The 27,413-nt window shown below is 37.2% G+C and overlaps 1 protein-coding gene across 4 annotated transcripts in view; it reads left to right on the forward strand.

Moving 5' to 3' along the window:
* anos1b (anosmin 1b) overlaps positions 1-27,413 on the forward strand; it is a 55,232-nt gene that overhangs the window by 5,268 nt on the left and 22,551 nt on the right. For 2 of the 4 annotated variants that reach the window (XM_043222332.1, XM_043222334.1), the window contains exons 2-5: positions 7,547-7,594; positions 24,139-24,201; positions 26,206-26,413; positions 27,054-27,238. In XM_043222332.1, coding sequence (XP_043078267.1) covers positions 7,547-7,594; positions 24,139-24,201; positions 26,206-26,413; positions 27,054-27,238 — 504 coding nt within the window. The remainder of the gene's footprint in view (positions 1-7,546; positions 7,595-24,138; positions 24,202-26,205; positions 26,414-27,053; positions 27,239-27,413) is intronic. The other 2 variants (XM_043222333.1, XM_043222335.1) reach the window with 1 other exon arrangement.

The raw sequence follows: 27,413 nt of genomic DNA on the forward strand, positions 1-27,413 counted from the left end.
ATAATCAATTCAGTCAATGCTTTTGAAGGTAGATGCTGCTGTTGGGACATGCAGTTGTTAGAGGTTGTTTAGTTTTTCATGATGTAATTTATTCTATTCTGTAAAGGTGTTTCCATCATAATTTATGCACTTTTTTTGTAATCATATAAAATGTTTATCATACTTAAATGTGCACTTTTAAAGTTTAAATATTTCATTCCTGTGGTTGATTTTAATTCTTTATTTTGTTGCAAATAGCATGTTTCAGAAGAAGGCAGCATATACAATAAGTCACAAACTGGTGTCATTATTTAGATTAAATAAATTAAAATAACATGAAACGAGCCAAGGTAGCTGTTTTATTAAGTTCAGGAAGAGCATGTTGAGATAACCTAATTAACACAACGTCTCGGGTTACTTGACTGTAACCCTGTTCCCTGAAAAAGCAGGAACGAGATGCTGCACTCAATAGTGCTAATGAGAATGTTTGGCTCATATAACCTCGGTTAGGAGACTTCATTACACGCACCTGGAGGTTGTAAATAAGCATGAAAGTCCTTCATTGTCTTGAAGGACGTCCAGTCACGCATCCAGCGCGGCATTGAGGCGCAGCATCTCGTTCCCACTTTTTCAAGGAACAGGGTTACAGTCAAGTAACCCGAGAAGTTCCCTTTCAAAAGTTACTCTCGATACTGCACTCAATAGTGCTAATGGAAACGAGAATACCAACGCTGCCATACTGGAAGTGTCTGGACCCAAAGTGTTGTATAGTGTGAACTATACAACACTTTGTATAGACATCAAAGAGCCATGAGAGACATGAGAGCCCGGAGTAGCATGGACATCCAGACTATAGAATCTAACGTGTGCAAAGAAAACCATCCTGCCGCATCACACACTTGCTGCAAGGGTGCACCTCTTGCTAAAGCCATTGAAGATGCAACTCCCCTGGTTGAATGGCCCTGATTCCTAGAGGCGAAGTTTAGCCATGTGGCTCGTAGGCTAGGGCAATAGCATTCCTCACCCAATGTGACATGGTTTGTCTAGTGGCAGCCGCCCCCCAACTACGGCCCCCATGGCATATAAAAAGTTGCTCCGACTTGCACCACTGGCTAGTGCGGTGGACGTAAATCTGTAGAGCACGTACTGGACACAGTAAGTGAAGTTTCTCCTGCTCTGGTGTAGTGAATGGCGGAGGACAGAAGGCTTCAAGAACGACCAGATTTACAGTCAAGAATGGCACATTAGGAAGATAATTAGGGTGAGGATGCAAAATAGCTTTGACCAGCCCAGGGGCAAAGTCTAGGCAGGATGGTAAAACCAGCAGAGCCTGCAAATCACCAACTCTCTTCAGAGAAGTAACGGCCATCAGAAGCCTGTTCGGTTCTGATTCTAATGGTTCAAAAGGGGTGCCAGCCAACCCCTTGGGATACAATGGTCAAATCCCATGATGGTAGCGTTGCTCTGATAGGCGGCTTTAACCGCTTAGCTTCACAAATGAAGCAGGCAACTAGAGGACGCTTGCCCACGGAAACCCCATCAATCAGAATATGGAAGGCCGAAATGGCGGCCACTCCAGCACTGAAACAATCTGGCAAAGAACTGGGTCTGCATGATGTTTCATGCACCAATTTTCAAAAACACGCCATCTCAGGGCATAAGACCTTCTGGTGGAGGGAGGGAGGGAGCTGTAGTGCTTAGAATAGTCTCTATTACATTGGCTGGAAGGCCAGCATGTCTCAGTTGGTCCCCCTTACATAAAGGTTCCAGAGCTCGGGCCGGGGATGAAATATTGTCCCCTGTGCCTGAGATAGAAGATCCCTCCTGATCGGAATTACCCTTGGTGAGCCGTCGAGGAGGGCTATTAGATCTGATAACCATACTCTGGTTGGCCAACGAGGAGCTATCAATAAGAGGCACAGGCCCTGTTGACGAACCTTCGCCAGGACTCCCGGAAGCAGAGCTATCAGAGGAAATGCGTAAAGATGCTGTCTGCGCCACTTGTGGGTCATCGCGTCCAGACCCAGGGGAGTTGGATGAGTCAGAGAGTAGTAAAGGGTACATTGTGCTGTCTCCTGTGAGGCAAAGAGGTCCACCTCTGCTACATAAAATTTCTCCCAGATTAGACTCATTAGTTCGGGGTGGAGTTTCCATTCACCATGTGTCACAGCTTGTCTGGACAGCATGTCTGCTCCCACATTCATATGCCCAGGAATATAAATCGCCCTGAGGGACTTGTCCTATGCCCAAAGCAGAACCAGCTGTGCTAGCTTGTACAAACAGCGAGAACGCAGTACATCCTGGTGATTTATGTAAGAGACTACCAAAGTGTTACCGAAGATTACCGAAGAGGCTAACATGTCCACCCGCACTAGGACATGGTAGCCTCTCAGCTGCTGGAGGAAATATTTCAGGGCCTGAAATAGATCCATCATCTCAAGGCAATTGATGTGCCACGCGAGAAGTCACCTAATCTAAGACCGCTCCCCAGCCCGTGAGGGAAGAGTCTGTCATTAGCATCTTGCGACGACAACACAGACCTAGAGTGGGACCCATGGTCAGAAACCGAGGTCTGAACCACATAGAAATGGTACAGAGCCCCTGACGTGTAACCTTTATTTGCCTTGAATGAAATCCCCTGGCTCTGAGCCACAACTGGAATAGTCTCATGTGCAGAAGGCCCAAGGGTCTTACCGTGGATGCAGCTGCCATGAGACCTAGAACTCTCTGAAAGTAATGAACGCTTTTCTTGACCAGAGCTGCATCCATGCATTTCATATATGTGCAGTGTGACAAGGCTAGGCCGAAGGGAAGAACCCAATACTGGTAAGCTTTGCCCCTGAAAGTGAACCTCAGGAACTTCCTATGTTGTGGCAATATTTGTGTGTGAAAATATGCGTCCTTCAGATCGATTGTTACAAACCAGTCCTCTGGCTGGATCTGAGAAACAATCATCTTGATTGTCAACATCTTGAATTTGTATGTTCTGAGATAGTGGTTCAACCCGCGAAGATCTAGAATTGGATGCAACCCCCCGTCCTTCTTTGGAGCCAAGAAGTATCGACTGTAATAGCCTGATTTCGGCAGTAGCTTCCACACAAAGCAGAAAAGCGTGAAGACCGCCATCAGCAAGCTGACGCTCACATGGCAGTAGGCAAGAACATAGTCTTCCACTCGTCGACCTCCTAAATCCTTATCAGGTTATAGTCGCTCCTTAAATCCAATTTAGTGTAGATGGTGGCTTCCCTCAGCTGTACCAGTTCTGAAGGTACTAGAGTAAGACTCTAACCCTGTACTAAAACCCCTGTAGTCGATGGAAGGTCCTCCATCTTTATTCTCAACAAAGAAGAATCCAGCAGCTGGTGATGTAGAGGGACGAATGAAACCCGAGTGGAGGGCTTCCTCAATGTATTCATCCACAGTTTGGCTTTCAGTCCGTGAGAGTGGATAAACCTTGCTCTTATGAGGCATGGCATTGGGAAGTAAATCAATGGCATATTCCCAGGATCTGTGTGGTGGTAATTGCACTGCTTTCACCTTGCTGAAAACTACAGACAAATCATGGTAACAGGAGGGGATATCTACAGGTTTGTGGGTTACAGGGCTTTCTATACTGGTTGTCTGACATGGTTTGGATATCGTAGAGAGGCAGTGGTTATGACAGAATGACCACAGTGGTTATGACAGACAGAATGCAGATCAATGGGTAAGTTCTCTGTGGTGCCAAGAGATTTGAGGGTCATGAACAGAAAGCCAGGGAAATCCCAGGATTATCTCATGCTTGGATGAATCAACAAGGTATAAGATAATGGTTTCTTGATGGAATAGACCAACCTGGAGTGTTAGGGATTTTGTCTGCTGGGTGATTCGTTACCTATAGGGGAGTCATTGACAGCTTTGATTTTTATAGGAGGGGTACATGGTTGAATAGGGAGGTTTAGTTTTGCAGCAATATCTTTATTAATGAGATTCAAGTCTGCTCCAGAGTCAATCATTGCTGTAAATTCAAGAGACAAGGTATCAGTTTTGAGATGGACAGGTAGTGTGAAGGTCTTGTTGCTAAATAGCAAAAAATGTTCCATATTCACCTTTGGTGTGGTATGGGCTTTGTGCGTACATCCTAAATAACGATGACATGCTCCATCCCCAATAGAAGCACAGATTATTTTTCCAGCATCTCTCTCTCTCCTCCGAGGGCTTTGAAAAATTGAGTTGCATGGGTTTGATGACTAAACCTCCTTCACCCATGATGGAGATGGCTGTGGTACGTGGAATTCTCTAACTGGTCTTACGACTGGGAGCCTGTCTCATGAAATTGTCGATTTTTATCTCTAAAGTGACAAATTCAGAAAATGGCTTCTCCTTTGCAAACCAGCTCGGTTTGCAGTTCTGGATTAAGACTCTTATGAAACATAGCTTTTAAGGCTACATCGTTCCAACCACTTTGTGCTGCTAGTGTCCTGAATTCTATGGCATATTTAGCGATGGTACGAGTGCCCTGGGTGATTTTAATTATCTGTGTCAAAATATCTTTTCCGCCTGCGGTATACCCAAACACTTCTCTAAGCTGTTGAATAAAATGATCTATGGAGTATCTTAGACATGGATCAGAGTCCCAAACAGCTGCAACCCAGTCTATAGCTCTGACCGGTTGAATCACTTCGGATTCAAACTTATCTCTGATGATCCAGATAAATTCTAACTTGACAAATGAATCCTTTGCGTTGCTCAATGATACCATCAAATTTATTAGGTAAAGCAAAGCTTACCGTCTTTGGCGTGGGCGTAGGGAGTGAATGGATAAACTGGGTCAGATGTTTGACGCATAGAAGCATAGCACAGCTAATACTCAGCTGAGGGCTCCTTCTGCTGGTTGGATGTTACAGATACGCGTTTGCTGCACATTATACATGCACACAGCATAGATATCCCCTCCTGTTACCATGATTTGTCTGTAGTTTTCAGCAAGGTGAAAGCAGTGCAATTACCACCACACAGATCCTGGGAATATGCCATTGATTTACTTCCCAATGCCATGCCTCATAAGAGCAAGGTTTATCCACTCTCACGGACTGAAAGCCAAACTGTGGATGAATACATTGAGGAAGCCCTCCACTCGGGTTTCATTCGTCCCTCTACATCACCAGCTGCTGGATTCTTCTTTGTTGAGAATAAAGATGGACCTTCCATCGAAGATACAGGGTTAGAGTCTTACTCTAGTACCTTCAGAACTGGTACAGCTGAGGAAGCCACCATCTACACTAAATTGGAAAAACTATAACCTGATAAGGATTTAGGAAAAGACTATGTTCTTGTAGCTTGCTGATGGCGGTCTTCACGCTTTAAGTGCCGAAATCAGGCTATTACAGTCGAGACTTCCCACTCAAAGAAGGACGGGGGTTGCATCAATTCTAGATCTTATGAACCACTATCTACTACCCTTTGACAATCAAGATATTAATTTGCTCTTCTTATATGCCTGCTCCTTCATTTGTACGTCGCGTTTGGATAAAGAGCACTTATGCACTACTGCCCTGCTGATATTAATTTGCTTCTATATGCCTACCTCATTTGTACGTCGCTTTGGATAAAGGCGTCTGCTAAATGACTAAATGTAAATGTAAATGTAAATAAATCAAAGTTGCTTTGAGCAGTCCAGAAGACTACTTTTAATGTGTTTTGTTTTTTGTTTTTTTGTAGGTTTGCACCTTAGTCACATTTAAATGGTAATCCCAATGACTGTTAAAGTTTTTTGAAATACCTCAACTGTTACATTTTCGCTAGACTATAAACTTGAGAGTCAAAAAGAAAGTAATATGAATTTTGAACAATATGAGGATGAGAAAATAATGACAATGATAATTTGTTGGTACACTATTCTTTTAACAATTAATTTCTGATAGCTGATGATATAACATTTAAGATATAAGATATAGGAAAAAAATGTGTGTTAGTTTTGGCTGGACTTCAGAAGACACTTGACACAGACAGACCTTTGTGCTGAGCTTGAGCTATCCTCATCTGTATAAGCAAACACATAGCAGTTCATGAACTGCACTGATGATTAGTCGTGGTTGTTTAATATACCTTGACAGTGATGTATAGCAGTTTATAGTTGGTTTATTTTAGAAGAAGGTTTTTATCAGTTAGATAAATGGGTTTTATGGTTAAATCTAAATCTCTCATTAAGGGAAAATGTTTTGTTCTCTCTTAAGTGGGCAGGACATGTCTTTAGCTGCTAAGACTGAGGATTTCAGTCAGTTTTATTTTCATGTTTTCTGTGATTAAAGAAAAAGGGGGATTTCTTTTTTATCTCTTCATGAAAGTTTGTGAAACAGACCTGTAAGTGTATTTATTTAGTTTAGTGGTTTATTTAGTTTAGTTTGAAGGTGCAGAGTGAGAGCTTTAGTCTGGGAAGCTCATCAAGAAAGATTTAGCCTTGATGTGATCTCTTGAGATGATGTTATGCTCCAGAATTCCTTTGGAGATCACTACTGGAGACTGCATGACATACAATGGGCTCTCTCTGTCCCTAAAGTCCTAATTAAAACCTCACAAAAGACTTGTGGGACCCCAGAGGAGGCGTGACTCACGTTTGCTGAGGATAAATATTGGTTACCCAGAGGGAGTGTCTGGAGGATTACTGTGGCGTACGCCTGCATGATGATCACTCATTTATAAGTTTGCCTTTGCCATCATTTTAGAACAGAATTCAGATGGCATATTACATGACATTACAGAGAAGTCTTTGTGTTTGTGGTGTCTGCTGTACCCTGATTCCCAAAGACACTGTGACATAATAGAAGTCTAAACACAGACACTCTGGACCGTTATTCATTAGGTATGGTTAAATCCTCATCATAACCTTTCCGAAACAAGGGTTGGTTAGGTGTTGACATATGGTTGAAGCTGTGGTTATGGTGTGTTTACTTCCTCATAGATGATTCATTCTTGCCAGTGTCGCCCTACGCTGGAAGGAATTCTGACCTCAGACTTAAATGGCACTGTAGGCCTATATATATATATATATATATATACGAACTTACCATTAAAAATGTCAATATATTCACAACAATGAGCTGAGGTCAGGCAAAAACCATGTAAACAGTGGTTGATGGATTCATAGAAACCATGTACACTACCTGAAAACCATTGATCTTTTGAACCATTTCAAACATTTATGATGTAACAAATCCTTATTTACTGAAATCATGTGACTTCACTCCAACATCACTCCATATTACAAATTTAAAATGATAAGCAAAGGTTTCAAAGGTTTCATAAAACTTCAGATATTGTTCTCTTCTTTTTGTTTAATAAATGTTTACACTGTGATTAGATTGATGCCTGCACTATGTAGCGTAATTGTGCCTTCAGAAAGTTTGCTGTATTCCTGCTCAATGTCAAACTGACCATAATCTTGCCACAATCCTTAAAATACATCCTATACATTCCTATCTGCCAAAGCTAGAGCAATCTTAAAAGAGGAACCTTCTATTCATACTCAGTAATCAGAAAACTGTGATGTCATTGTAATCAGTTGTCTGTGTTTCCTGGTCTCTTTCAGAATGACCATGTGCTGGACTGGTGCAAGGACCACAGGAGATGTTCACAGGTAAGAAGTGCCTTCAGATTAATCAGCTTGACATTATTCATTGAACTTACAACTACTTGCACTGCCTCAGAGCTGCTACATGAAACTTTTATTACAAGGAAATGGCCAAAGGTTAATGCCTTTATAGAAACTGCGTTCCCTGTACCTACACTAAACCTCACTGATGTCTAATGGCTTCTGGAAGCCCAATGTAAACAGCACTGACATCTCCTGTTGTACCCAGGGCTACTTTTTTTGCCTTATTACATCTTTTTCCTTCCACCAGATTATGGTTGTTTTAGGTTGCAGTACTTTACAGGAGAAAAAAAGGTAGCACTTTAATATGTTCCCTAATCCCTACACTTCTATTTTCTAAACATAAAATCAGAATTGATTATATTTAATTTTTAAGCATGAGTCACCTGTGCAAATTATTCTATATAGTGATCACTTCCTTCCAATTCCTGGTGGATAAAATCACTGTGACATTACAGAAGTAATAGGTTGTTTCATGTTGACCTTAAAACCAAGTTTGTTTTTCCTATCTGTTTTGCCCCATGGGAAATAAGGATATAGGTTAAGGGTAATGCAATAAGCATTTAAAGCACCTCTCCTTCCACTAGAGTTAATTTGCAAGGACACATTTATCCCAAGAGCTTACTTTAGGGAAATATTTAGCACTGACTCATGGAAAAACGTGTCTCTACCAACATTTTTGCAAAACTCCAAAGACATACCTATACATACAACTCCCTGTAGCACAATGAACACTATAGTGGCAGTAAAACAGCTTTTCTTCCTTTTTACATAAATTATAATTACATGAGCCAGATTATCACTGAATAGAACACTATTATATGAGCTCAAAACAATTTTAACGGTGTGCATTATTTGTAAACCAATACATTTTGAAATTTGCATCACATAACTAGCTCCATATGTATGCCTTTTCTGACACAGTGAGCTTGCTCAGTAGCTCACCTGGTACAGCACTGTATTTGCTTGGGTATGAGTCCAGTGAAACATGAGCCATGATTAAAGTGCTCAAAAACTTGCAGTTGTTTCAGCAAATGCATTTTCATGTCACATTTGCTTATTTAGTATAGATGTTAAGCTATTTTCAATAAAATGAAATACTCTCCAGTGCTTCTCATTTATGGACATTACTCCTTAAAAAGTATATTTTGCCAAAATGTGGGCACAGGTGCATTTTTCCAGTGAGTGTGGTTTGTAAGTATTATCAATGTTACTATTAACACATGAATTGCACAATACTGTCGCATTTTTAACCTTTTAAAATTAATTTGTGTTGCAAAATCTTTCTAATGGCACATAACACAGTTTCCCTCAGACAGTCCCAGTTGTGGTTTACTATAGCTCCCAAATGCAGTGTTAAATCAGAGGAACTGAGAATGAAGTGGGCCATACCCAAGATTTGATTTTTTTTTTTTTGGAAGAGTAATATGCGACCGTAATTGTCCTTCGATAAGCTTGTAAACAAGGTTAGCTCATTAATGGTAATTGCCTAAGCCCAGACATCTCTGGCTGCTGTCCGCCAATCACCAACCACTTGCTCACCCTGAGGGCCAGAGCTTTAAAATTCCTGAATGAAAAAGAGCAAAAACATTCCTTGTGAAAGCCGTATTTCTCACACCAAGCATTTAAGCAATTCTAATTGCTTTCAGATGGAAGTAATCCACCGTCAGCCCTTCCAATAACAGGTAAAGTAAATGTTGTGTTTCTTATGAAAATAAGCTCTATTCACATCCTTCTGGGCTGAGCTGTGTCTCTAAAAGTGCACTTGAAATTAGCTCCTGTTTATTCGTTTAAACCCTAGGCTAGGTAGACGCAGTTTTTTTCTTTCTTGTTATTTCTTGTTTGCTTGTGAAGGACTTTCCACATCGCAAATTTTTTGTTCGTTTATTTTGACTGCATGATCACTACAAATCCTTTCCTATACCTTACAAAAAGTATGTTTTACTTGAGTGTGCTCTTTTTATACTTATTGTAAACAAAACAAAAAAAGAGAGAGAGAGAGAGAGAGAGAGAGAGAGAGAGAGAGAGAGAGAGATACATTCAGTCCACAGTTTATATGTTTGCAATGCTTGTATACTTTATACAAAATTCATGTAAAATCATAATTAATTGTACTTACAAAGAAAAGTATACAGAACAATAAAGTTATTGGGATATTTTGCTTCTTCTTGCAGGCTAGCATAAAGAAAACATACAAACTGTACATTTAAGTGTTTATTTTATTACACTTTTTCTGTTTGCTTCTATATAAATCAGTTATACAATACATATCTTTATAAAGGCCAGTTCTCAAAATTTGTTTCTCTTGCATTTCATTACTTACACACACACAACATTTTTCATAGTATGTAGGTCTTTAAAGACAGGTTTGTTCATCATTCACCTGATTGATATTTGACTGAACATTATAACTAAAACACTATAAATCTTTTACTTTTGTAAAAATCTTTAACTCTGATATGTCAACAAAATAAAACATCTTGACTTTGTCCAATATTACATTTTGTTCTGGAAATGTAATTTCTTAGATGATGCCCCATTTTCATATTCAAATATAATGTTTCTGAAAACTTCAATTTACTTAAAAAAAAAAAACTTTGAAGTATACTTTTCTTCAAATGCACACATCTATGATGAGCAGTGGCTGGTGTTAGGAGCTTGATCAGGGTGTCACCTCAGCACTTATCCAGTCTTATCCTTTGTGCTTGACCCTGAGTGAAGGAGAAAGCTGTCAGATGTTTCAGTGTGACACCACAAGTAGTTTACTTTGCCTCTGGAATGGGATTAGCCCTGCTGAAGCCACTCTCCCTCCCCTTAAGTAAAGCTCAGAAGCAGATGGAGGCCTGTGCCCTGCTGGGGTTGACCCAGGCTGGGCTTTGCCCTGTTCAGCAGTTGAGCGAATGCCTGGAGGGTCATGAGGGGCACACGAGGGTCACTCTGTGTGTGGCCAGCTGAGCTCAAGCTAAAGCCATGAGGGCACTGATGGCCACTGCTGACTCAGCAGCTTCCCACTTTAAGGGGCATATTGTTTTGGGAGCTCATTACATTTAACGGTTCCTGGAAGTTTCACAGGAGAGCTTATTCCAGCTTTGTTTGGCAACTGGTCATTTTGGAGGTTTGAAATGAGTCTCATTGGGTATCTAAACTTAGCAATATTTTATGTTGTTGTTCATGCTGCTAAATCAGCCTAGAAACGATCTTATCATGGTAACAAAGCTTTAAAAAATACCGGTGGCTCCACAGTATTCTTTTCAGGGTTGCCAAACAAATTGTCAATCAAAACTAGATAAAAACAAGTCCAATTACCAATTATTAACCCAAAAGTTAACCCACAACTATGCCACTCCCATTCATAAAATATATACTTAATTTTCCCACAATAAAATTTTTGTAATACTAAGTTAGGTATTAGATTAGAATAAGATAAGAACTTATTATGTGCTTAATTACTACTAAAAATGGCTAATATTCTAGTAATATGCATGCTAATGAACAACTAGTTAATAGACCCTAAAATAATATTACCCATATTTTATAGTCACTCTCATGCATTACACACAATTTGAATTTCAAAATCAGTGAATAGTAACAATTATAAACAGCTTATCACAAATCATCTTCCATTAACACTCCCATATTTAAAATAAGAGTGCTTAAAAGGTTTTTCAAAGCGATGTCATAGAAGAACCATTTTTCTACACAAATAACCTTTTGTGAAACTGAAAGGTTCTTCAGATATTAAAGGTGTTTTATTATAATAATAATAATATTTTACTAGTGTTTTAATGTTTGTTCATTTAGACAAAAAAAAACTTTCTTTTAAAACAAATAAAAAATGTACATACTCCAATTTTCTTGAAACAAAAATTATTCGTAGTTGTTTCAATTGTTACAATTGTTGCTTATTATTATTATTATCATTATTATTATTTATGAAAAAAACAACACATGTATGAGTTTTAAAATACGTAGAAAATAGTCAGAAAATGAGAAAACTTTGTATTTTCAAAATTTTAACACACGAGACAGCAATCTGTAGAATCCTTTTCAGTATACTAACCATATAGAAACGTACGGCTTGAATTTTAAATTAAGGGGGGTTTTTTTATACTTTTTTGTGATCTAAAAGTTTCTCAGTTGATATAACTTGTGTATCATTCTCTTAAACAAACTAAAAATGGTTATTTAGAGTTATTTCTAAACACCAAAACAAGAAGCAGACTAATTGAAATGGAAGACACTTCAAGGAGAAAACTAATTTCGGTGTTGACATACAATTTTTACAATAAAATATGAAGTAAAATATTTTTATACTTTTGTCTATATCCATAAAGGTTTGTCTGACAACGTGGGTTTTTTTATTTTAAAAGTGATAAAGCACTGTTACATGGCATGTAAGATGTGACTGAAATATTGTGACAGTTTTACTGTCAATGATTTTTTCCAGAAGCCTAAATACATCAATTGTGTAATGTTAAACCCCAGTTCAAAAAGCTCCACGCTTAAAGCGCTCCACGCATTCTTATTCAAAGCACCAAATAATCGCAACAGCATGAAATCAACTGTGGTTTCCACCTAAAGCAATACATTTAGCTTCAAAACCACAGAGAGCCTCAAAGCCAACATTACAGTTCCTAAAGTAAACCATGCTTGGTTACCATTTACATATCTGAAATATGCTCTGTTACCTTTAACGGCACGTGAAATAGTTTACGATGACGGATTCATTCGAACCATATGAGTGGCGCAGACAGCTCCTCCTTGCCGCTGCTGAGGGTTTCTTCAGGCTGGTGAACTCTGTGGCCTTGTGTCGTAGCTTCTCCTCTACCCTTAGCAGCGTGTTTGCTGTAAGCGTGTTGCGTGTGGCCTGCAGACACCTGAACTGCAATGGCAAGTCAATGGATTGCAGACATTCAGAACACCCAGGTTGTTCGCATAATGCAGCAGTGCAGATTGTGTGCTGATTTAAACTGCAGCGAGCAACGTATGCTTTCCAGTTCATTTGCTGCCCCATGTGACACCTTTGAAGACTGGCCCATCCTGTGTTCGTCAAGCAGGCTGATGTTTTGGGCCTTTGCATGTTTTACTGGAGAGCTCCTGGGATTCAGAAAAACTGAATTAAAGATGTTTCTGCACATATGGTTTTTGTCATGTTTGGAGAATGTACACTAAATCAGAACATGCAGCCTTCCTTTCGAGTCATGAACAGGCAAAATGAAAACGCTGAGAGGTCAAGAAGAGACCTCTGGACAGAGGCTTTCAAAATCCATTCTGAGATGATTTGTGTTTCATTAGGTGGGGGTGGTATGGACGTTTGTCATAGGCATCCATATGGATAAGCCATTTGAATTATTCTTGACATTGAGAGATGAATGGACTTCCACTTTTTCTCGGGCCACACTGTGTCTTCTAATGTTTCAGTTTTTCGCGTCTGGCGTTTGAAGGTTCATCGGAGGTGAGGTCGGGAACACAAGCTACCGTTCTATTTTTCTTTTGGCCTCATGCAGCGAGCACAGCTTTCTCCCATTTGTTGCCATCTTGTTCTGCATGGCTTTCAAAAGGTCTCGGAGGGTCTGCACCACTTCTCATAGAGATTTTCTGAATTTGTTCCACCAAGTCACAGAACCCTTTAAAGCTCTTCTGGTTTATGATGACATTTGTTCAGAAGAAGTGCCTTTCTGATCAGAACATTTTACAATAAGGTTAATGTTAGTTAACTTAGTTTATTAAGAATGACAATTATACACTCATTAAAAAAGGTATCAGGTATTCTAAAATAACTTTTTATTGCACAGAAGGTTCTTTATTGTTAAAAAGTTTGTTAGGTTAATTTACACTAAGAAAAAATTGTTCTTTTAAGAACTGTTCATTGAATGGTTCTTGTATGGCATCACTGTTGAAAATATTTGAAAGCTTTATTTTTGCAAGTAAGTATTTTATTATTTTCATTTTTTCCCGTAATTTTATTCATAGAGCACATTTATATTCAGCTTACACTGTCCAAAGTGCTATATATATAAAAAAAAATTATGTTCAAGATTTTTGGATAAGAAGACCTGTAGTAGACGGTCTGCTTTAGATCTGCTAATACCTTATTTTGATGCAATCAGATATTTTACTGACTATAAATAACTTTGCAAGTTAACTTATTCTACTAACCCTAACCTAAATTACTACTAATACTCCAGTAGTTTTCTAATGACTGGTAGTTAGCATGTAGTTCCAAAGTTACTTAACAGAATTTAAAATAGTGTAACTTTACATAATGTTACCTAAGATTACTAAATGCTTTAACAAGTGTATTGTTCATTGTTAGTTAACGTAAGTTAATACACGCCTTATTGCAAAGTAGTATTGTATTAATTTATAGAACTAATAAATTCACTGTAAGGCTGTGAAGACTGAGAACTTTGCAAAAAATGTTTCTTGACTTGATTTTTTGGTACTATATCATCAAATAAATTGATTAATTATTGCTCATACACAACATCTGAGCACAATTGTGCAATGACCTTAAAAGTGCCTTCTGGTTGCCTGTTTTCAGTTGTCTGCTGCAGCTATTATTGAGCATTCGGCATCATGTTTCTCACTGACGCCAGTAACTCGTTTTATCTTCTTGGGCCTGTGTGGTCTCATTCATTTCTATCACACCTTTCTATCATACCTTTAAATACCTTTATTGCCTTTTTCAAAAACATTTATTGCTCGCCGGCTGTAGTGCAGGTCTAACCAAATCAGCCTTTGTTATCAGAATTTCTGTAATATAAACTGCCAACAACCATTTTCTTAATCTATATTTAACAAAGTTTAATTATTTAGGCCTTTTATCAGTGTTTTGCTTTTAATAAAGCTACTAATCTTCTTAAAATAAGTTATATGCAATATGTTGTCTATCAGAACATCGGTCAGTTGCTTCAGGCATGTTGAAGGAGGAATCTGCTTTTCACTCTTCTCTCCATAACTGTCCATAGTGTTTTAATTAAATTCAAGTCACCTCATTGTCATTCCCCAAAAGCATCATAATCCTAAACTGATCATAGAGCCACTGTCATTAATAAACCTACGATCAAATTAGGCTTAGAGTGCTTTTGGGAAACAAAGCTCTGTCCAAGTTGAAGATTATTGTGGTGCTCCAACTGTCAAGGTTTTATGATCATAATTCCATCTTTTTCACTTTTTAGTATTTTTTTCTTTGATTACTGTGGCTTTGTGAGGTTCTCTGTGGTTGGTATTTACAACAACATGGTTTCAAAGATAATATTGAGGTCTGTAGTCAGTTCTGTGTTGTTTAGACACAATATTTCTTAGTGTTTGATGTACTCTCACTCAACTACTCTTCTTCAATGATCAAGTTTTGCTATGTTTTATGCTTGCAGTCAGAATCATATACTTCTGTTCCTTAAACAGCAAACAATTGGGCTTTTAAGGTTGCACGTGGTCTTTCTAAACATGCTATTTTTGATTTGCTGTTTTTGAAAGTTACCTATTTCTAGTACTAAACACTGTCATTCAAACAATAAAGTGTAGACAACAAAAAATTATTAAACATAAGATAATTGAAGTGTTTATTTTTCACTGTAGCCTACACAATTGATGCTAACCACTATAATAACAGGTGTGACTTTGTTTAACAAACTGGGATACTTATTTACCCTGATAATATAAAACTATGTATGTTTAAATAGAGCAAATACTTTACAATGAATTGTAATTTTTAGCTATTTTCCATTTTTTTCTGTTATCATTTACCTGTTTAGATTCTGCCATTCCAAATTCAAATGCCATTTTTCATGAGCTTTTTTTTTTCATTGGCACAGACAACAATGAAAATGTATGCTCTCAAACAATAGTAAGCTAAGCTTTTGTATCTCAGTATTTGTATGTGACTATGCACGTCAGTATTCATCAGGCATATGTATGAGACTAACGTAAAATCAAGCAGTAAGGGTGTTTTTCCCACTGTATAAACATAAGCACAGGCCAATTAAATAAATATACTGATGAAGGTCACATCCAGTTCAAGTTCCTAATCCTGATTGATTTAATTGTACATTGCAAAAGATCCATTTGAAAGCGATTGACACATTGGCTACTGAGAGGAAACTACTTTATAAGCAAACAAAATATCGATATCACCTTTACAACAGATGTTAGCATGGGAAAACGTTTACTGAACGTTTTGAATTCAAAGCGTGTCGACTTCAATCTGATGTTTCTGTAAATGTGAATCTGTTTTTATTTGCCTTAATGTGAATATGCTGAGCATTTCTTTCTTGTTGTTTCAAACGGTGATGTATAACAACTGAAGTCATATGGACTCATTTTCTGATGTTTTTATGCTGCTTTTATGTCCTTTTTGATCTTGACACGCTGAAAAAAAAGATCTTTTGCACTAATTAACAAAGCAATCTCTAATTTGTTACAGCCATATAAGTTTTTCTCAAACCATATTTACAGTTTTGTTGCAACCTTGCATTTATATTAATTTCATACAAAATATTTATTTTCCGAATGATAGAAACATTCATACCCGGTAGTATATTCTCCTGTTTGATACTGTTCAGTGCTTTGATACAATCTATGTTGGTAAAAGCACTATATAAATAAAAGTGATTGATTGATACAGACTACCCTATTTTCGATTACACCAATATAAAAATGCATTTTTAAATAAGTAGCCCTTGAACATTTCCAGTGCATTTTTTCAGATAGGTGTAAAACTGTGCAGCTGGGGTTTTTTTTCTTTCTTTTTATCGACCACTTATGATAGATGGAAGAGCACATTGAATTGCTCTTATGCAGGAAATGAGGTCAGGTAGCAGGAATGGATTTGATTGGACAAGAGCCCTCCTGGCTGCTTCATTCATCTGGTGACTCTGATGTCTTTTTTATGATGAAGAATGGGCTTTTATCTTCATGAAGAGGTTTTCCATGCTGCCTTTGAGTCACAACTTCTCACACATTTTTTTTCAGCCAGGTCTGAATGTCATCTGCTTTTTTGAAGAGAAGAGACAGTAAAACAGCAGGACAGCTGGAAAGTAAAACTCTTTACAGGTTCTGAGGTTGCCACCATACAGACGTCTGAGTTCAGAATAGATGCTTGTTCAAGCATTTGTGCACCGCTGAAGAAGCTAAATTAGTTCAGTCTGGGTCTGAGCATTTCTCAAGCGTTCAGCCTAATATTCTCTTTAAACCACACAATTGCTATTGAGCAGAACAAAACGGCAGACTCAAATATGTGTGGAAAAAGCTAGAGATTTCTTGAACCAGAGCTAAGCTAAATGTGCAACTTGAGTCCATCTGCATGTATCATGATTTTTAGTATAAACTGAAGCTGTCAGAAATCGTGTGTGGAAATATGCAGAATAGTTCTCTCAAAAACGAAAATTGTCATAATTTACTCACATATGGCTTTCTTACTAATAATATAGTAAAGGAATTTAGTAAAGGAATATAGTAAAGGCTTTTGCATTGAGAGCCCTGAAGCTCTGAAACATTTTGCCTTTGAACAATGTGTACAGTCAACTTAATGTTCTTTTAAATTGTGCTTTTAAAAATAAATTGCCTTGTCTTGACTTACAATATGATTACTCTATCACAGCATTATTACGTCTTTTGACTTATGAACTTGTTATTTTGGGAAAAAAATGATGGATTACTTGTGAATTGTTGTGATGTTGTTTGGATTCTCATTCTGACAGCACTAATTACCTGCAGAACTTAGCTTATTTAGAAAATGTAGTTTTGTAGGATTAAGTGCTTTAAGCACATAATTAGGTCTTTAACAGTATGACCTTTAACAACGTCATGATGAAGTCTCGGTATGAGGTATGGTATTTTTAGAGACGGTAGATGCATTTGTACATGACCACAAATGATTAGATTTTTTTCTCAAAGAACTACACTACCCATAATCCTAAAAAGAGATTCACCAATCAGAGAATTCTGTTCAGCAGCGTCTACTTACTCCCATGATGCAAGTCTTTTCTTACATTATCAAAATTTGGGATCAGCAAGATTGTTATGTTTTTGAAGAAAGATTGTTTTGTTTACTAATGCTGTATTTTACAGCCAAAAAACTGTAATATTTTAATATGTTAATGCAACTTAAAATAACTGTTTATTTACAATGAATGTAAATGTAATAATGTATTATTTTTGCTGTTTTGCACCTTTTATATTTTGTATATTGTATATAATTCTTTTTATTATCTGTCTTGTCTTGTTATCATGTTGCACTGTAGAGTTTCTGTCACTAAAACAAATTCCTCGTATGTGTAAACATACCTGGCAATAAAGTTGATTTTGATTCGGATGTATTTATAATGTAAATACTTTTATCATGTAATTTATTCCTGTGATGCAAAGATACATTTTCAGCAAACATATTTTTATACTTAATAATAAACACAAGTTACTATAAAAGTATATTTTTGCTTTAAATCAAAGTATAAGATGTTGAGATTCATTTTAGGGCTGAATGGTTATTTTCATGGCTGGAAAGTTGTTGTTTTTTTGCCTAGAAAGGAAACGAATGTCAAAAATACTTTAGAGACCAATGCTGGTGAACGATGCTGTGGCAGTCTATAGGAAGCAATAACTTTTTGTTTGGTTCTTTGCCAAAAATGTATGTTATGTATTTAGAAGTGGCAAAAAAAAATATTCTCAGGGCTTTAATTAGGATTCAGTGGAACTAAAATATCTAAAATATTAAGATCAGTTTGGTCCCTCTATTGCTATATATATCACCTGAAGAAATTTCATCATATCTCATGTCGAAATATCAGCTTTGCTTTGCTGTCAGAGAAGATTAAGTGTAAAGAAGAGTCTCCCACAGCGTTTCCGTCAGGGACCAGTCAGTGTAGCCTGACAAGGGCAAAGAGTCAGTGCTCCTCTTGAAGAAAATATGTCTGGGTTCTTCTGATCTGTAGGAGGATGATGAGGAGCAGTAGAGAAAATTCTCTAATCCCTGTGGGGCATCTCTCAGAAAGCATTCATCTTCAACACTAAATTAAAGAAAGGTTTTGGTCCACAGATTGAATGTAAGGAGCATTATAGGAAATTCTCATAGAACTATTAATGCTGTTGTGATTTGTGATTATTTAACACTATGTAGAAGTCAGAAAATATTTAAATCATTAGTGGTCCATAAAATTAACTAATTAGTCATTTTGGTTCAGGTTGATTTACAGACTGGTTAATAACTGTGTGTTGATATTTCATTATATTTCATTATGATATGTTCATAATGTATATTACTCTATTATTCAGCCAGTCACAATGAAATGGATGCTTCCCTATATACAGTTATTTAGTAAAACTTCTTCTATTGTAAATAGAATTACAAATTAAATTACAAATAAATTACAAATGATCTAGCACTAGCTTGCTCTGTTATTTTTATATTCTATCTGTTTTTTTGTTTGTTTGTTTTTTATATAATTTAAAAGCCCTCGTGGTGTGAACTAACTGATGCTAACTGAGACTAGTTATAGCACTTGCAGTTTATCACCCTTTTGTTGATTTTGATTGGTTCCCGTAACAGAGAAGTCAGAATGGAGTGGATCCATATGCAGCGCTTTTTCATTGTCAAATAATAGGCAGGGTCAGACAATGGCATACAGGTATGTAGGAGATGTCTAGAGAGCAGTTTGTTAAACAAGCGAGGGTTGATCCACAACAAAAATAGTCCAATAGGGCATTACAGTAGGAAAATCTAGTAAAAAAAAAAGCTATGGTCCAAACAGCACAATGATGGGGATTTTCAAATATCAGGCAAAAATCTGAAGAAGATCAGACAGGGCAAAAGTAGAACTAGACTAGGGAAACAAGGGATAGGCTGTGTGCGATAGCTAGGAGAGTGAGTGAGAGAATGTCCAAGGCTTGTGTAGCATGAGTTTGATTGGAAGCAGCTATATAATCGGGTGAGTGAGTGATTAGTAGAATCAGGTGTGTTTGTGTCATCAGTGCAATGGGTGATGGGAATTGAAGTCCAGAGTGAAATACAATCAAGAGTCAATGTAGTGAGGAGGTGGTAGTAGCGGTGAATGAGTTGAAGTTCGTGGGAAGCATCATGACAACAGCAGTGCGGTAAAGGGGATTAATTTAGACTTACAACATCACATAGAGTATGTTATTATACCTCTAGCCTAAAACCTATATTTCAGAAACTTAAATACTGTTAATATGCAAAAAAAAAATTTAAATGTGTTTTTAAAAAAGTAGTTTTTCCATGAGATGAGGTTAATAATAATATAGAAAGAAAACACAATGATGGTAACACATAGTACATTCAATAAAACTATTGAAAATTTCATTTAAAAATGATAATGATAAAATAAATGACACAGCTGTAAATGACATCTATGAAATAATATATTCTATAAGATAAAACTATTAGATGTTCTTTTTTTACTTCCAAGAATTTTACTGACAATTACATACATTTAGATCTTAAAACTCTTAAAAATAATTTTCAATGGATGTTAATAGTTCTTGAGGGAATCACAGATGCCATTACTGTTAAAAGGAAAGAAAAAAAACATATAACAAAACGGTCTAAATGAAAATGTGAATATGAACTTTGTTTTAAGGGAAGAGAATGTGACCATGTAACCACATGTGCAGCATACTTATGTTTTCTTATTTTACACAGCTTTCTCAAAATAAGAAGTTTTCTGGCATGCATGTAAATGTGATCAGTGTAGTAAGCACTGTTAGAGAAAGAAAGCCCACATGCTATCAGTACACTAAAATACAGCAAGTATCACTTCATTCATATCCAGTTTAGCACCACTCAGAAGATCAACACACTAGCTAACCGTACTAATCGGGCTAAAGGAAGAGATGCTGCGTCTTTTGTAAACAGAAGCAGCAGATGCTTCTTAACACATTCATCCATCAACATATCCCACAGTCCTGCATATGTCATGCCAGAGCCCTTTGTCTGAGGGAAATTAGTCAGTGATAACCTGTGTCACAGCTACTGGTCTCCATGTGCTGACCCCCTGCCGCAGTGTTTGTGGTAGATCTGCTGTTCACAAACGCACTAATGCAGTCCAGATCTTTGGCTTTCTCCCCATCACCCCTTCCTCTCAGGAGTGTGTTGTCATATTGATGACTCACAGACGGAGTGTTTGCCAAGTAGTGTGTGTGTGTGTGTGTGTGTGTGTGTGTGTGTGTGTGTGTTTGTGTGTGTGCTTTTGTTGTGATGAGAGCCGTCGGCAGTCATTAGATGGAGGTTGGACACACAGGAGCTTTACTGACCTCGACTGAATATACAGAAACATGAAACACATTGTAACTGACTGGTCATGAATTTACATTGTCGTATAATCTATTGATATACAATACAATGTTTGTTGTCCATATATGTGCAGACTTGGACTGCATTCATTGTGTGTTTGTATGGTTCTTCAAATCATAAATGATTAAATTATTATTTTTAAAAATCTGTACTTGCAGAAAATGTAATAGGCCTATTAATGAAATTAAAGTCAACTTATTCTGTAATCTAACACACTTAGGTACAGTTCAAGAAATGCATCACTTCAAAGGTTTTAAAGTACAGTTCGAATGGTTTTAATAATCTTTTAGTACTTGATTATAATTTGAACTCCAAAAGTATGTTTAAATTTAATATATTTAAAAAAATATATTAAACTGCAACTTCATCATTACAAATGTGTAATTACAAATATATTATAATACATAACATAAATAAAACTTACATTAAATTGTTAAAATAGAATTTAAGCAATGTTTTCAGTACACTTTAATCATATTTCAGAGACATTTTAAAATTACATACAGAAAAATATAATGAATATAAGTCCTACTTCGATTTAATTGCATTTGATATAAATATAAAATATATGTTTTCATTTAATTACAGTAAACATGCAATTACATAAACATTACAGCCAGTACAACTTAAATGTATTACTTTAAAGTTTATTATTTCTGCAATAAAAAATGTGGGTTTGCTATTTTGACCTTCTTAAACAAACAAGTAATATTTTCAGGGCAATAAAATTACAAAAAACTATACTCATAGATTTTACATATATTTCCACATTTCTACATTTTAACATAAAACACACTTCACCTTAAAAACAGATCTGTGTTTTTGTTGAAGAATTTATTTTTGTATATTTTGTACTTTTGACAGCATTGGTATTGGATAAGTTTGGATGTTTTCCTTTCTGCAGTCTGTCAGTCTGTAGTGATATAGGCATTGGCTAGACACTGGTATCATCAGAAGAAAAACAAATCCTATTTGAGAAGAGCATATTTTTAAAAAGAATCCCTGTATCCTTTTTAATCAAAATCGCTATAAATGACAAATTTAGACTTTGATTTTCTTGATAATAAGATTATCTTTCCATTAAGGTAAAACCAGTTTCATTCCATGTCTGCTTTTCTGTCCATTTTCTTGTTTTTTGAACGTGGTCTTGACTTTGAGTACAGCCAAATGAAAGCTGTCTGTTCAGGTGGGGGATAGATGGGGGCAGATGTCAGAATAATCCATCACATAACACACAACAGATGTGTTCAAATGTTCCAGCACATGAGCGACTGGAGGCCTGGCCAGCGGGGGTTCAACCGGGAGCACGTCTCACAGGGAACGGATCACTTAGATTAGAGGGGAAAAACACACTCGATTCTAAACGGAACAAATGTGGTCATCCTTTGTATTGGATGTTTGAATGCTCATGCATCTAGAGCTTTATTCACATAAATCTGATCATCAAGATTGACCACATTTTCTAAGCAATGAAACCGAATCTGTTTGTGCAGACAGTGTATACAATATCCAATATATCTACATCGTTTTCCATTGTAATCATTAAAGCATCAGCATAAAGCCAAGTGATTTACAGCACATTCTACAACAACTCAGAGAAGTTGTCATTGGAAAGAAAGGGCGGAAAACTGGAAATTATATCTCCACCATGGCTTAAATTATGAGCTGCATGAGCATAAGCAACAAAGGTTTTGCTGTATTTTACTCTCCATTCATAAGGAAACTGATTTGTTCATTTATACAACATTTACTTTGTGGTTATAAAAGTATACTCACAACAAAGCTCTTAATCATTCCTTACTTATTAGAAAAAACACTGAGCAATGAATTCATGAATGAAGCAGGTACAACAGATGTGTACAGACAATACGAGCACAAGTGGCACAAATCGGACCTGTTACATTGTTGCCATGACCCGGAAAGTTGTGAGGTTTAGGGGGAGAGTGTAATGGAGGCCATATAAAAGTTCACAGGTACACCTCAATCCCCTGACCTCAAGAGGTACACAAGTAACTGATGCCAAGACATATAGTCTTTAGCTTTCTTGTTAGTGCATCTGCCTACCAAGCTAGTTAATGCTTATTCAAATTCCTCTAAAAGTGGTTCAAGTTGGACCAGTTTCTTTGGTGCCATGACCCAGATAGAAGTGAGACTTAGAAGCATAAGTATACAGAGGCCAGATACTAAGAGGAGTACAGTTAAAAATCACTGACCTTAAGAGGTGCATTTTGCCGCTAATCCTGGAGACTATGGCCTTTATACTTCTTATTAGTACCCAAATCACATATTGGATGCCAGTTAGCATCCCATTCTGAGTGGTCCGAGTTGTACCAGTTGCATTGGTGCTGTGACCCAGGTTGGAGTGAGGATAAGGGGTTTAAGTAAAATGGAAGGTATATAGTAATAACTGTACAGGTAAAACTCACTCACCTTATCTCAACCTTCACACTAGCAGCTGATGCAGAATCCTGTGTCTTTTTAAAAAAAATTTGGCATTTCAGTTAATGTCTGCTGACCAGGTTGCATGGGGAGTTGGTGGCACGTTTTTACTTCAGCACCCATAATGACAGAAATGAAAACACCTCAGTGTGTGAATCCGGTGTGAGGGCCTGGGTGAAGAAGTGATATTATAAGTGAAAATATATTTGCATCAAAAAAGGTACAGGCAAAAGTCACACCTACCTGTCAAGGATCAATGTAACATAGAAGGTAAAGTTTTAAACTCAAATTCACCTTTTGTCCTGTTTTCAAAATGATGTGACACCTGTTTGTTGTGTGATTTCACATTGCTTATTCCAGGGCCTAAATGCAACATAGTTCACTTTAAGGGGAAAAAGTGTGTGAAATTAAACATCAATACAGATTTACACCTTGTTCTTGCAAAATATTATTTCTGCTAAAGTTTTAAGGTTGGGGTGTTTCCTGAAAAACTCTAAATAAACATAGGGTATAAATGCATTTAAATCCGATATTTAGACGGGGTCGAACCCATGAAATATTCATCAGTCTGTCAATATTTTAAACAGCTTGTCACAACAGTTTGTAGTTCTGCCGTCTGCACAATGCAACACAGTTTGAATGTGTCCCTACAGCTGCTGTACTGTAACAGTGCATTCCTTGTGCTCAAATGCAAATACTTGTGTGTTCTGTTTCTCCATGGCTATTCGTGACATTTTAAAAAGTTATAGGCCATACTCAGGACTGTTTATTTGTTTATCTGCAGTGCCTACAACCATGCAAGGAATTATGGGAAACGAGACGAGCCCTGTCTCCCAAGACGTGCGAGGTAAGTCTCTCCATGGAAGAATTCCTCCTTATGTTTTCCCAAACTGGAGATTGTTACAGCCGTGAAGGAAAGGCTAATTGCATGGGACATTTCTCTGATTAAAAACCACACAAATATAAGTCTGTGATGAGCTTATGAATTAGCACATGGAGCCATGTCGTCACGCTCCGCAATCAAAGATGTGTCAAGTCTGTGTGCGGTTTTGTGTGCGTTAGTCTAAAGCGAATTGAAGAAGCAATTGAACGATTCTCAGAATTCCAGTGTGATTTTATGGCCCTTTTATCCCATGTCCCCAGAGTGGTCTAGAGTTGAACGCAGAGATTATGTTTCCCTCAGCGGAGATCAACACGTTATTGAAGTCAACCAGATAAGAGCCATGTTTACGTCCAGACGTTTGTTCTTCACAGAAAGTGCAACAACTGTTAACATCTTGTTGAAATTCAGCGATCATTATCTCAACAAAGCTTTAATTTAAACAGTCAGCATGAAGTGTTTTAACGCTTGAGGTCCATCAGATGGACACGCTGTGTGGTTCAGCTGCACATAAGACTCGCTGGGTAATAAGTACCCAGAATTCTTCACAGCCACTTAGAGACATGCAGTGAAGCCCTTTGTTGTTTTCCCAATTCTTTGATTCACCCAATGGAAGAAACATGCGCCTCGTTCAGACTGACAGAAGTGTTGAGTTAAGTAATCCTGGAGATGTTGTGCAGATGAACAGTTTCCAGAAAGTTCCGCTGCCACATGTGTGTGCAGACTCAGAGGTTATGTGTGTTTGACTCGGCATGTCAACGGCGGCTAGAGCATGTGAGTCAGTACAAACACACGACGAGACAGACACACAAGGACCACTGAATGCCTTTGTGGCTCACCCGGCATGGTTTGGGTGGGTGGCTTTTGTCTAACCATTGCGTACCACTTGGTGTCTGTCTTTCTTTCACTTTTTGTCACTTCCTGGCTTTCCAGCTGTCTCTCATTAGTGGCGTGTGCTAAATCAAGCATTACTATTGCTATTAGGGTTAGTGAGTTGAACAAACCCCTGTACAGTCCCTTCAAGATCTTGCTATTTTGTAGTTAACGCAAATCAAGTGAACTCTGCACTGCATTATGTGTGGCAGCTTGCATATTTGTCTTTATTTTGGAAAAATAAAATGCTAGTCAAAATCCTTGCTGCTGTATTGAAGTGAATGCCATTGTAAAGTCAGCAGGGATGGATAGACTATATAAAACATCAGGACTTTTTGTGCAATTATAAAATTACAATAACATTTTAGTCTCTTCAAATCATTGCAATCATATATTGTATCTTCAATAAGGACTGAGAGAACCATGTGTCTTATATATATTTTCTTGTGCCTAGAGCATGGGATAAAATTAATATTTTTTTTAAGTTTAATGATACTTTCAAGCTACTATACATATAGAATATAATGTAAATATTTAGTTATCTTAATAATTCCTGATTTTAAAAGCAAGTAAGTACAATATTTTATATTAATATAATGATTTTATTAGATATGCACTTTTTAAATTTTAAGTGAATGCAATAACTGGTAATACTATTATATGCAGTGATAATTTGTGAAAAAAACATGAAAATAATAAACATTCATATTTTTGTTAAACATGAAATGTCCATTTAAAATATTTTAAAGGCCACAAAAATATTTACAGATAGGTGTACTCTTACTGTCACTAACAGTTAGAAGTGCATCACAAGTAATGATAGATTTTCACTGCAAAAGAATAGAAAAAATATTTTCTATAACAAGAGCTGCCTATACTAAAGTATTAAACTTAAACTCTGTTTTGTTAAGTTAGTATAGTCATACACCACCACTAATAAACACTCAACACCAAAGCAAACGCCTAAAACAGGGTAATGCCCTAACAACCACTCAGGACCTCTTAGAAATCATACAGCATTCCCATGTCAGTTACCTACTGATGGATTACAAAGTCTCCTACAATTTTCTTTTTATCTCTGTCTCTGTCTTCGGTAAGAAGCATCATGAGTGCGTGACCAGTGCAGAGTTTCTGCGCTCACTGCGGTCACAGAAGCAGGGCGACTGTCCTCCGGCTCAACGGGCATCTGGATTCGCTGCAGCTTGTGTGGAGGGATGTGCGGTTGACCATGAGTGCTCCAGCTTCAAGAAATGCTGCTCAAATGGCTGTGGACACACCTGCCAGTCCCCGGTCAACCTTTACAGAGGTACAACACACTGCAGGGTGGGATGGGAATACACTTTTTATGAGTCAAATGAGTGGTGCATTTTGTAAAACCTGAAATAATAGTCCAAAAAATGTATTTTTAAATGGAACTTTGAAAAAAAAAAATAGTTTATATGTGTTTCTTGTTTAAAATTGCATGAGAAAGACACTGTGAAGAATGTTGGTATCCAAATGATTACCAATTACAACCAATTTGTACATATTTTACATTGTGGCTAATTTGTATGATCTCACTCATATGATTTAGTATGATTTCTCAAAACCATTCATACGAATTATTCACCACATAAAAAAGTGTACAAATTGCTGTGAGATCGGGTGTGTGTGTGTAAACACATTTGTAAATACATGTGTTTTTATTTGTGATAATGCTTTTAAACTAGCTTTTTGAAAGATTTCCTTCATCTCAGACGTCCATTTTTCCTTGACCCAAATTTCATTAACAGCTGTGTCCGATGTTGTTTGTAAAAGGCAAGAATTAAATACTCAGAGAGGCTTTTATATAATGTTGTAATTTTGACCTGATTAACTGATTTATTGTCGCCCTCATAGGCCAAAAAGACTTTCCTTGATTTATTGTCCATTCACCTTTTTACCTCCAAGTGTCTGTTTTTGTTTAGGAGTGCCTATGAAGCCAAGAAGAGACATTTCCTTTTCCGAGGACCAGCACGGACATCTGAAGGTGACGTGGATGTCCAAGTTTAATGTCTCTGTTGAGCCAGTTCTGTATATTCTTCAGAGGAGGTGGAATCATGGGATTCACCCCAGCGAGGATGATGCGTCACCCTGGCACACCATTCTCATGGTAAGTGCTTACGTATACAGAGCTCTGATTAAGATGAAGAGTTCAGTTTATTCAGCGTAAGCGAATTTGGGTTTGAGGTTTGTGGAAGAAGTCTTGAATTCACCGTAACACATAATTCTTCAAACCTCCTAGTAATGTCTTTCAAGGGCTTAAAGAATACCTCCATTCTGTTGGG

This window comes from Puntigrus tetrazona, chromosome 22 (assembly GCF_018831695.1).
Source record: "Puntigrus tetrazona isolate hp1 chromosome 22, ASM1883169v1, whole genome shotgun sequence".
Classification (NCBI taxonomy): domain Eukaryota; kingdom Metazoa; phylum Chordata; class Actinopteri; order Cypriniformes; family Cyprinidae; genus Puntigrus; species Puntigrus tetrazona.